The sequence below is a fragment of the Anguilla anguilla genome, chromosome 6 (genome assembly GCF_013347855.1).
Source record: "Anguilla anguilla isolate fAngAng1 chromosome 6, fAngAng1.pri, whole genome shotgun sequence".
Classification (NCBI taxonomy): Eukaryota; Metazoa; Chordata; class Actinopteri; order Anguilliformes; family Anguillidae; genus Anguilla; species Anguilla anguilla.
This window is the reverse complement of record NC_049206.1, coordinates 148,427-160,778: the sequence shown is the minus strand read 5'-3', so window position 1 is coordinate 160,778 and position 12,352 is coordinate 148,427. Positions and strand designations below refer to the sequence as shown.

The 12,352-nt window shown below is 47.7% G+C and overlaps 1 protein-coding gene across 3 annotated transcripts; it reads right to left on the bottom strand.

Annotated features, from left to right (window-relative positions):
* Positions 1-206: 206 nt before the first annotated feature.
* LOC118230622 (ceramide synthase 1-like) lies at positions 207-11,750 on the bottom strand. Of its 3 annotated transcripts, XM_035423790.1 has the most exons (8): positions 10,547-10,670; positions 9,189-9,291; positions 6,388-6,547; positions 5,447-5,627; positions 3,649-3,810; positions 3,113-3,260; positions 2,450-2,574; positions 207-1,686 (listed from the first exon to the last, which is right to left on the bottom strand). In XM_035423790.1, the coding sequence occupies exons 3-8, from the start codon at positions 6,500-6,502 to the stop codon at positions 1,644-1,646; spliced, it is 774 nt and encodes a 257-aa protein (XP_035279681.1). In that variant the 5' UTR covers positions 6,503-6,547; positions 9,189-9,291; positions 10,547-10,670; the 3' UTR covers positions 207-1,643. The 3 variants fall into 3 exon arrangements, with proteins under 3 accessions (XP_035279681.1, XP_035279679.1, XP_035279680.1); XM_035423788.1 differs by lacking the exon at positions 9,189-9,291 and having other exon boundaries at positions 10,547-11,747; XM_035423789.1 differs by lacking the exons at positions 207-1,686; positions 2,450-2,574; positions 9,189-9,291 and adding an exon at positions 2,582-2,710 and having other exon boundaries at positions 10,547-11,750.
* Positions 11,751-12,352: the final 602 nt, after the last annotated feature.

Sequence of the window (12,352 nt, the reverse complement as noted above, 5' to 3'; positions counted from 1 at the left end):
CACACACAGACACGCACACACCCTCACACACAGACACACGCACACAAACACCTGTGGGTAATCTGAATACCTCTGCTTCTGAAGATGTGGGACAACCTAAGGAGAAATGTTTGGTTGTCACCCTCAGTCTTAAAACATAGTTATAAAGTTTACTCATTTTAATTCCGTAATCTGTAGGATTATGTGCATTCAAACACTCAGATTGATGCTTGTTTTGAGTAAACACAAGATCCTCAAGGATTTATTATACCTGCATAATAAAGACAGCTATTAAATCAGTGTTGTTACTTAAAACTGTTGCCAAAACCTATGTCCAAGATCAAATCTGCTGTCCATAAATCCTATGTAATAATAAAGCCTAAAACATAGTACAACTATATAACAAAAACTCTTGTAGGTCTACAATCCAATTTAGCTACAGCAACTGTCTACTGTCATCAACATGTATGCCTTCATTTTCGGAGCTAAAACGTACACTATGAAAACAGGAAATGTGAAAATGTTATTTACTTTCCTCTCCATCATAACACTTTAGTAACCCCCTCCCCACAAGGGACCCAAAAAGTACTTCCCTTATTTCCAAACACGGATGATTCCCCATCCTCAAAGACTGAAAACCACGCTAACCATAACCTTAAATCCTAACCACTAACTCCAAACTCTAATGCTAGCTCCTAACCATAACCCATCACCGTGGATACCCTAACCTTAAACCCTAACCGCTAACTCCAAACCCTAATGCTAGCTCCTAACCTTAACCCATCACCGTGGATACCCTAACCTTAAACCCTAACCGCTAACTCCAAACCCTAATGCTAGCTCCTAACCATAACTCATCACCGTGGATACCCTAACCTTAACCTTAAACCCAAACCGCTAACTCCAAACCCTAATGCTAGCTCCTAACCATAACCCATCACCGAGGATACCCTAACCTTAAACCCTAACCGCTAACTATAAACCCTAATGCTAGCTCCTAACCATAACCCATCACCGTGGCTCAGTGGCACAGGACCTGCTTGGGTTCAATGGTAACCCTCGGATACTGTTCGAGACGGGAGAAGGCTTCGGTGGATAAATAAACAGGCATGCTTTTTGCCTGTAGGGGGCGCACACACTCCCCTGCTGTTGCCTTCACCCCCAGAGTCAGGAAAATGGCAGCCATTGTGGAGAGCTCAAACGATAAAAAACACATCAGTATCATCCAGGCAAACTGTGCATCACTGTGAACGGCATCACTTTCAAATACCTGCATTTCTACCTGTTTCTACCTGCATTTCTGTGTCTCTGCTCTGGCGAAGTTCAAACAGAGAGCGAGAGAGAGCCCGTCTTGCTGGGCACCTAGGAGTGTACATAGAAAAACCGGAAAATAATCAGGGTTATACTTGAGAACAGTCGCCTGTCAACAAAACATGTACTTCTTACCTGACACAAGTACAGCAATCTGAAATAAACATTCACAGTGGTGTAAATAAAAAAATGTAAAATAACTAAAAACTGTCATAGCCTAGCAGCCTATTTTTGTTTTTCTTTATAAAAGACCAGTCAGTAACTCCATCCACAACAATGGGCTAAATTTCTGCTGGGCCACCTAGTTACTTGCAGTTCCAGATAAGTGCAACTAGTAGGTGCTACTGAGATCATTATAGATGCTTGTCTTTCACAAGGCCATTCTGCACAGGGGACCTGCAGGGAGAAAAGGAACATGTCAGAGTGGAGTCAGGCCACAGTCGCGCCCAATAACACACAGGAACATCACCTGGGTCTCAGTTACAGATTAAAGAAGTTTTTCAGTCAAACGTTAAAGGGAAAGCACTGTGCTAACACCTGCCTTATAGAAGTGACTCAGGGTCTCACTGAGGGATTGAACCCAGGGAAAGGGTTTGGTTGGACACTTTCCAGGCATTTACAAATATATATTTTGAAGTTTGCTTACTTCACTGTAAGGCTTAACTTCGTTATGAGAAGTTAAAATAAATTTTAAATTCCAAACTGTGGGCACAGGTGATTTTAGGCCCCCAGCTGGCCAGGTTTCCTGGCTGAGAGATAGACGGAGAGGTACACGCACTTATACACACGCAAATGCACATCTAGTGAAGGACAAATGTGAGATATAATGTACATGTGAAATATACTGACCCATTAGCACCACTAGGTGGCGAAACCCAGTATCACAGTGCAATATCAGAGTGAAATTATCGTGCTTTAAAGGATTTGCTGTGCTCCAGGTGTTAAGCACATCTGGCGCCAGTCTTCACTCTGAATGAAAATCTTGGTCTGTACTTTTGTGTCTTAACCCACTGCAGGTGTAGTTCTGCTGCTTGCTCCCTCTTCATCTTCCAGAAGCCTGGAAATGCCTTTTCCCCCCAAACATACAAACACAATCAGAAGCTACATTACGGCCATCTGAGACCTGGGCTGCAAGGCCCAGTCCATCTGTGAACCTCACCTATATTTCACAGAGCCATCTCTCAGAGGCTCCTCCTCTTCCTCCTCTTCCTCCTCGTACTCCCGCACATCATTGAGCTCCCTCATCTGCCCCGTCAGCACTTTCACCACGAAGAACACAATGTACTGCAGGGAGACACAGGGGCGGGGCTCAAACAAACCACCCCCACAGCAGGCTGAGAGAACACAATGTACTGCAGGGAGACACAGGGGCGGGGCTCAAACAAACCACACCCACAGCAGGCTGAGAGAACACAATGTACTGCAGGGAGACACAGGGGCGGGGCTCAAACAAACCACACCCACAGCAGGCTGAGAAAACACAATGTACTGCAGGGAGACACAGGGGCAGGGCTCAAACAAACCACACCCACAGCAGGCTGAGAAAACACAATGTACTGCAGGGAGACACAGGGGCGGGGCTCAAACAAACCACACCCACAGCAGGCTCAGAGACACGCCCACCTTGCCTGGCACTGGGGAGGCCACTGCCAGAGAAGAGTCATCAAACCCACAGGTGTGGTCACAAACGAAGGAGAAGGGACACCAGGCCAGACCAGGCCCATAGTAACCAGGGAAATGGTAACCAAGCCAGACCAGGCCCATAGTAACCAGGCCCATGGTAACCAGGCCAGACCAGGCCCAGGGGAAAACACTGACTCACCAGGAACCAGTAGATGTTCATGAGCAGCAGCAGCAGGAGGAGGCAGTTGAAGAAGAAGTAGAAAGGGATGTCAGGGACAGACGCCAGGCTGGACACACAGGTGGCGTACAGAACCTTGAGGGGGAACCAGTACAGCCGGAACCAGAACCTGTGAGGAGGACATGCGTGTGCAGGAACATTAACCAGAGTCACAGACAGAGGTGGGTAACCCGGCTTCAAAGAGTAAAAAGACTGACCATGTATTTGCTCCACCAACATGCACTAAACCAGCTGATTACAATAATTAGTTCTCCTATCATGCTGAAGAGTTATGCTAATTAGAATCAGCTGGTTTAGTGCATGGTGATGGAGCAAATACATGGTCAGTCTTTTTACTCTTTGAAGCCGGGTTACCCACCTCTGGTCACAGACGTGTGCGGAGGACACGCGTGTGCAGGGACATTAACCAGAGCCACAGACGTAGTGTGTGATGTGGTGTGTGAAGGCGGTTTGGCTGATTAGTCTGCGGGCCTCGTTAGTACGCGGGCGGACCTCACCATGTGACGCTGAAGCTGATGCAGCCCAGGGTGGAGATGATGCTGTTGGCCGGGTGGTAGCCACCCCCCCGGGTTTTAAAGTAGACATTGAGCTTAGTGAACTCCAGCTGCACGTCATTCACATCGTGCAGGAACAGGACCAGCACCCCAACATTGTGATATCTGCAAAAAGACACAGGTAAGAGTCAGCAAGAGGGCTGCAGGAGAGAGAGACACAGGTAAGAGTCAGGGAGAGGGCTGCAGGAGAGAGAGACACAGATAAGAGTCAGGGAGAGGGCTGCAGGTGAGAGAGAGACGCAGGTAAGAGTCACTCACTCTGCTGCTCTTACACTCTGCTACTCTTACACCCTGTCTGCTGCTCTTACACCCTGCTACTCTTACATTCTGCTGCTCTTACACTCTGCTACTCTTACACCCTGCTGCTCTTACACTCTGCTACTCTTACACCCTGCTGCTCTTACACTCTGCTGCTCTAACACCCTGCTACTCTTACATTCTGCTGCTCTTACACTCTGCTGCTCTTACACCCTGTCTGCTCTTACACCCTGTTGCTCTTACACTCTGCTGCTCTTACATCCTGTCTGCTGCTCTTACACCCTGCTGCTCTTACACCCTGTCTGCTGCTCTTACACTCTGCCGCTGCTCTTACACTCTGCTGCTCTTACACCCTGTCTGCTGCTCTTACACTCTGCTGCTCTTACACCATGTCTGCTGCTCTTACACTCTGCTGCTCTTACACCCTGCTGCTCTTACACTCTGCTGCTCTTACACCCTGCTTCTCTTACACCTGGTCTGCTGCTCTTACTCTGCCGCTGCTCTTACACCCTGTCTGCTGCTCTTACACTCTGCTGCTCTTACACCCTGTCTGCTGCTCGTACACCCTGTTGCTCTTACACTCTGCTGCTCTTACACCCTGTCTGCTGCTCTTACACTCTGCTGCTGCTCTTACACCCTGTCTGCTGCTCTTACACTCTGCTGCTGCTCTTACACTCTGCTGCTCTTACACCCTGCTGCTCTTACACCCTGTCTGCTGCTCTTACACCCTGTTGCTCTTATACCCTGCTGCTCTTACACTCTGCTGCTCTTACACCCCGTCTGCTACTCTTACACTCTGCTGCTCTTACACCCTGTTGCTCTTACACTCTGCTGCTCTTACACCCTGTCTGCTGCTCTTACACTCTGCTGCTCTTACACCCTGTCTGCTGCTCTTACACTCTGCTGCTCTTACACCCTGTCTGCTGCTCTTACACTCTGCTGCTCTTACACCCTGCTGCTGCTCTTACACCGTCTGCTGCTCTTACATCCTGCCGCTTACACTCTGCTGCTCTTACACCCTGTCTGCTGCTCTTACACCCTGCTGCTCTTACACCCATCTGCTGCTCTTACACTCTGCTGCTCATACACTCTGCTGCTCTTACACCCTGCTGCTCTTACACCCTGTCTGCTGCTCTTACACCCTGTCTGTTGCTCTTACACCCTGTCTGCTGCTCTTACACCTGTCTGCTGCTCTTACACTCTGCTACTCTTAAACCCTGTCTGCTGCTCTTACACCCTGCCACTCTTACATACAGACAAACACTACTGTGGCCACCAGACAGACAGTGAATAGTGTGGCTGCACAGGCCAACTGATCTGGTCCATCGATTAAGTAATTCGATTGATCGGTTGAATGAATGACAGATGATTGATTTATGTACAGACTGACAGATGATTGATTGATGTACAGACTGACAGATGATTGATTGATGTACAGACTGACAGATGTTTGATTGATGTACAGACTGACAGATGTTCTCACCTGAAGGCGTAGGAGAAAGTGATCAGAGCCAGAGTGATGATGTGATGCGTCACCATGACGATGGAGTCTCTCCTCCAGGCGTCCATGTAGATGGAGGCGTAGATGGAGTGGCCATAGAAGCTGCCCTGGATCAGGTACGCCAGGGCGATATCCGCGGGAACCGCCATCCCTCTCTTCCAGCCTGAGGGGTGGGACACATGACCTCTGACCTCTGACAGGAGCAAACCTAACAGGCACAAAGCCTCTAGCCTCTATTGTGTGGCTAAAGCACAAAGCCAGCAGACTCTAGCGTCTACTGTGTGATTAAAGCACAAAGCCAGCAGACTCTAGCCTCTACTGTGTGATTAAAGCACAAAGCCAGCAGACTCTAGCCTCTACTGTGTGATTAAAGCACAAAGTTACAAATTAAAGATACACGCAATTATTTATAATTTAAATAAAATATTACAATTATATATATATATATAAACATTGAAACAACGATCTGATGCAGGTCATTTTACTCACAGGTGTTGAGACGAAAGTCTAATTCTCTCATCACCACTGATCTGCCTGGCTGGCATCTTGCCTTTGTGGGAGGGGCTTGTTTGAGTGTGGCTTGTGGGAATGGCCTGTGTGGGTGTGGCTTGTGGGGATGGCCTCTGAGAATGTGGCTTGTGGGGATGGCCTGTGTGGGTGTGGCTTGTGCGTGGGCATGGCTTGTGGGGCTGGACTGTGTGGGTGTGGCTTGTGGGGCTGGACTGTGTGGGTGCGGCTTGTGGGGCTGGACTGTGTGGCTGTGGCTTGTGGGGCTGGACTGTGTGGCTGTGGCTTGTGGGGCTGGACTGTGTGGCTGTGGCTTGTGGGGCTGGACTGTGTGGCTGTGGCCTGTGCATGGGTATGGCCTGTGTGGGTGTGGCTTGTGCATGGGCATGGCCCGTGTGGCTTGCCGAGACTCATACCATAGAAGACGGAAGGAGGGTTGTAGAAAAAGGAGTAGTGTGTGCAGAACAGGAGATAGGCACTGTAGGACCAGGACATGCTGTAGAAACAGAGCTTCCACGCGCTCTCCGGCATTTTAGCAGCACACCGCGGCTTCAGCTGGCACCACCGGGCCACTGGCTGAAAAAGACACAGGCATAGCACGTTAGCACAAAACACATACACGCATAGCACGTGAGCACAAAACACACACGCATAGCACGTTAGCACAAAACACATACACGCATAGCACGTGAGCACAAAACACACACACATAGCACGTTAGCACAAAACACATACACGCATAGCACGTGAGCACAAAACACACACGCATAGCACGTTAGCACAAAACACATACACGCATAGCACGTGAGCACAAAACACACACGCATAGCACAAAACACACACGCATTGCACGTTAGCACAAAACACACACAGCATGTTAGCACAAAACACACACGCATAGCACGTGAGCACAAAACACACACACATAGCACGTTAGCACAAAACACCTCCATGCATACATAGCACTAAATGCACACACGGGTGTGCTGTGAGACTGTACTGAATCCCTGTAGAAGGGGTTAGCTCAGGGCGTTCGTCTGAAAAGAGTCTGTTTATGCCTGTAATGTTTACTGTACGCTCCTGTAGCATGTGCATTTATGAAACTCCAGCAACTGGAAAATTTTAATCTTCCTGGAACACAGCCAAGGAATAGGCCTATGTAAGGGGTCCGAATTCTACTGGAAGCTGCAGTACATTCTGTACAGCATACACACACACACGCACACACGCACACACGCACACACACGTACACACACAAACACACGCACATGCATACACACACACACACATACACACACACATGCATACACGCACGCACATGCATACACACATACACACATGCATACACACACACACACATGCATACACACACACACTGCATTGTATGAAGCCTGTATGTAACTCATGTTGTTGTATGAAGCCTGTATGTGTTCTGTTGCTCTGAATGAATGTATTGATTACAACTGGAGAATCTGAAACTGAATTCCCTTGTCTCAGTCTTGTAGAAGTAAACAGATTGTAAATGAGCTATAGTGCAAAGCACAGGGCTGGTGCCAGAACATGCAGGAGAAAAGCCACACAGCACAGCTGAGGGCGATACATGGCACAGCTGAGGGCGACACATAGCACAGCTGAGGATTACACACAGCACAGCTGAGGGCGATACATGGCACAGCTGAGGGCGACACATAGCTCAGCTGAGCATGACACGCAGCACAGCTGATGGCAATACAGAACAGCTGAGGACAAAACATAGCACAGCTGAGCATGACACATAGCACAAATGAGCACGACACATGGCACAGCTGGGCACAACACACAGCACAGCTGAAGATTATACACAGCACAGCTGAGCACAACACATAGCACAGCTGAGCATGACACACAGCACAGCTGAGGGCAATACATCACAGCTGAGGATAACATACAACACAGCTGAGCATGACACACAGTACAACTGAGCACAACACATAACACAGCTGAGCGCGACACATAGCACAGCTGAGCACAACACATAGCATAGTTGAGCACGACACATGGAACAGCTGGGCAAAACACACAGCACAGCTGAGCATGACACACAGTACAGCTGAGCACAACACATAACACAGCTGAGCACAACACATAGCATAGCTGAGCACGATACATGGCACAGCTGAGGGCAACCCAGCACAGCTGAGGGTAACACAGAACAGCCGAGGGTAACACGGTACAGCTGAGCATGACACACAGCAAAACTGAGCACAACACACAGCACAGCTGAGCACGACACATAGCACAGCTGAGTACAACACATGGCACAGCTGAGGGCAACCCAGCACAGCTGAGGGTAACACAGTACAGCTGAGCATGAGAGGAATGGGAATCGAGAACCGGTTCCCATTGAGAACCGGTTCCAAGTTGTCCTAACCATTGGAATTTTGTGCCTCCGAGCTTATTGATTCCGCTTATCGATGCATGCTTTTTACGACAGCTGCGCGTTGCAAAACAATGGCGTAACGCCTTGGGGGAGGCACGCACGCAGGCAGCACGCTGCCTCTCTCAGGTGTTTGTTTTGGACGGCAGCCATCATGGCAGAGGGGAAGGTGGCTTCATTTCACAAAAAAGATGACAGCAGCGCCAGTTGCAACATTTGTAAAATGACAATTTCAAGTAAGGGTGGAAACACCAGCAATATGCTTAAACATCTTTCAACGCAGCATGGCCTTAAATTCCAGGAATGCCATGTATTCGACAGTCTACGGGCGAGTGCTGTTTCCCAGCCCAGTGCGAGCACGTCCCTTACCGAGGGTAAATTACAATGTTATGACATTAGCGCCACGCAGACAGGCTTAGCAGACTAATATTGTATTCTAGTAATTTCTTCAAATGTTATTTTTTAATTTTGTTATTACGTTATCTAAAATGTGTGATTCACTCTATTATACAGTGTATATGTTTAATGTTCTGTTCAGAGATAATAAAAGTAAGCTGACGCTGAAAACTTGTGTGTAGGCCTACTCTTTTCACACACAGAAAAAATGTATCAAAGGAATTGTGAAGAATCGGATCAATAAGCAGAATCGGTAATGGAATCGGTATCAATAAAATCTTATCAATTCCCATCCCTACACACAGCTCAGCTGTGACTACTCTGTGAAAAAATACTTCCTAACATCTGTGCGGCATTTGCGTTTGGCTAATCTTCTTGGATTACTTTAGCAGATTCCAAACTCACTGCTAAACTTCCCAGGTTTTTATCATCTGTGACCGGGGTGAGGTCAGGAGGGCACAAATGAGATCCCACCCAGGCACTCTCTGGATAGGGAAGTTGATGGAGTCTGCAGTTTGACAAGGCAGGAAGTTTCTATGTGAAAACTGCAAGTGCAGACATCTTGGTTTATTGTAGTATCTTTGTCAAAGCACCTGCCACAGCTCCTTCTTGTGGAACCACACCTACAGCAGTTTTTAAATACTTTAATGCAACCCCAGATGATTGGAGTTGCAGTGTTGAAGTTCTCCCAGCTCAGACACTTCATCTCCTCCTCACTTCTTTCTTACTGGCCTGGGAGGGGTGGGCATATATTGTCTGGCCCCCACAGCCCCCCCACACCCCTTGGCTCACACCAGTGTTGCTGGCAGATGGCCTTGCTCTGCTCCCCAAGGCCAAATTTAGCGGCACAATGTGCCGTTTGTGGTCTGACTGGGTCTCGTCATGCAAACAGAATGCAGTATGTCCTGCGCAGTGATTCTCCCTGACCAGCGGGGGTGATTAATGCACAGAAGGTTCTGGGTTTGGATTCAGTGAGTGGGAAAAAGGAAGAATTCCTGTTAATTTGTGTGCATTTGAGGATGGCCACTAGGGGGCAGCACAGTGATCTACGCTCATTAACAACCTACATTGGCACACCTCTGCCAGTTAGGCTGACAGTCCTTACTTAGGAGTTACACCTGCTCTACAGCACAGTCCTTAGTAAGGTGTAACTCCAGAGCAAGGACTGTGCTGTAGAGCAGGTGTAACTCCTGAGTAAGGACTGTGCTGTAGAGCAGGTGTAACTCCTGAGTAAGGACTGTGCTGTTAAGCAGGTGTAACTCCTGAGTAAGGACTGTGCTGTAGAGCAGGTGTAACTCCTGAGTAAGGACTGTGCTGTAGAGCAGGTGTAACTCCTGAGTAAGGACTGTGCTGTTAAACAGGTGTAACTCCTGAGTAAGGACTGTGCTGTTAAGCAGGTGTAACTGTGCCTTTCCGTCCCCATCTCACCCGTGCATTAAGCAGTAAATGTGGCATCGCTGTAAGCCCTTCCTACAGCACTAAGAGCACAGAGGACAAAAGGTCGGTACTGCTACTGTAAATACACTTATCCCTGCACGTGCACAGTGTCCCAGCTGAGTAGCCATGCGGTTTCCATGCCATACACACGCACCAACAGCAGAGGACCAAATGTGAATAGGACAATTGGACTAAAATCCGGGTCAACAGCTGTAACGTGGACCTGGAAAACATTAATACCTTAAGCGCTGGTCCGGGTGGCAAGCGCACCACCCGGTGTGTGGACGGTGGAGGCCACGGTGTGCAGTGCGCGGTGTATACCGTACCTGAAAGAGGCATGCCGTCAGACCACGGCGGGTCAGCGTCCACATTACTGCGCACACGAAGAACAGGCCGACCTCCACCCACGTTATGAGTGCATTGTCCAGGAGAGTCTTTTTGGAGAGCTCCACGCCGCAGCTCTTGCAGTCTCTATAGGCACCGAGCATGACGGTAGAGCCCCTGGAGATGAGTTCCACATAGCCAGGCATCGGCTCAACCACCCCAGAGTTCCTGCCACCGCCGTACAGTCGCTCCATTGTTGCAATGGGCTGCAGTGAATGCTGGAGTTTTTTTAGCTGGCCCTTTATGTAGAATAAATCAGCGCTTTGTGTTTTTGTGACCAGGTCACCACACCCAAAAAATCGGAAATGCTTTAAGCTGCTTTAAGCCTCAAATAATTATTTGTTTCCCAAATTAAGTCGTCGGCCCATTTCACACAGCGCGGCGCAGTTTAATAGGCTTAACTGATCACCCCGCAGCCGCGAAAGCACATACGAGACGTATGGGTTTAATACAACAGCTTCGATTGGATGTTTTACAAGAACAGATCTCTACATTTAAAGCGAACACCACATACATGAAATGACATTTTCCATATTTCACATATTTAACGCGAAAGTATCTATTACATCCATCCGCTGATTACGCAGACCTTGTGTTAAGTATGCAATAAAAATGTAGCCATAGTCATCTGGTCTTATCATAGGCCTAGTTTAAACAAACGCTTCACCATTGATGATGACACGAATCGCCTACTTCACATTATTTCAACGTAAAATGTCCCTTTTGAATCGCATAACATCCCGTCGTTGTATCTCTTGATTAGATTAACATACATATTGTGAACGGAAGAACACGTTGCAAATACTGAACATAAATCAGAAACGTAATATCCGCAGAAAGGCAGATATCCTTAGCTAGCAGGCTAATCGGTTTCTTCTGTAATGCTGGTCAACGTATCTTCAGAGTAGCCGCGTCTTGTCAAGTGTCAGAGATGCGTACAGCGTGGGAAACAATGACCCAGAGGATTTCGTAGAATTGTTACTCTCTTTCTTTCTGTTGCTTTATAGTCCCATTTTGATTCACTGTTCGCCAATCCGCCCGGATCTCTTGCCCCGTCAGATCTTAGTGAGAATTTGGGGACACACGCACCGCCTATAGCAAAACAAAACGAAGAAGAGGCATAGAGGTCACGTGACGCAATTCGGCTCCGTTATCCCTCTACAGCGGCTCGAGAAAGAGAGCCAGTTTAAAGCGGCAGTACAGCTCCACCACAAAAATACTCGCCGTATACTCTGGTTTTCCACCGCACAGTGAATGGTGCGATTTAGCCTTCTTCTTCTTCTTCTTAATAATAATAATAATAATAATAATTAGTACAACATTTTAAAATCAAAAAGCTAAAATTTTCAGATACTTTAAATAATGAGAAAGACATGGCCCTGGGTTGTACAGTCTGTTTCTTTGAGCTCTGTCCTTTGCTTGATTTACAGCCAGGTCTGTGAATTTATTGACATCTCTTTTCCAAGTGAGTAAAAGTGAGCCTACATGACTTTGGGAGGAAACGGACGCACCCCAAAAACATAACAACTGGGCTCTGAGGGTTAAGACATTACATTACATGCATTTAGCAGACGCTCTTACCCAGAGCGACTTAATGTTCACTTTCTCACTACCATATAATGAGGTTTGGTCACATTTATTCAGAACAACAGAGTTCAACAACCATTCAGAATTCAGTACGTCTGCAGAGCCCAGCTTAGTGAAATAGCATAAACACGACAATGGTTTCGAAATAAAGGATATCTGAA

Bases quoted from the DNA above. Each gene is read 5' to 3' on its own strand.
- LOC118230622 (XM_035423788.1), bottom strand. From the start codon at position 10,798: ATGGAGCGACTGTACGGCGGTGGCAGGAACTCTGGGGTGGTTGAGCCG. The intron at 3,811-5,446 runs GTGAGAACATCT...GTCTTTTTGCAG, and splicing joins ACTTTCTCCTACGCCTTCAG to ATATCACAATGTTGGGGTGC. The intron at 1,687-2,449 runs GTGAGGTTCACA...TTCTCCCTGCAG, and splicing joins GATGGCTCTGTGAAATATAG to GTCCCCTGTGCAGAATGGCC.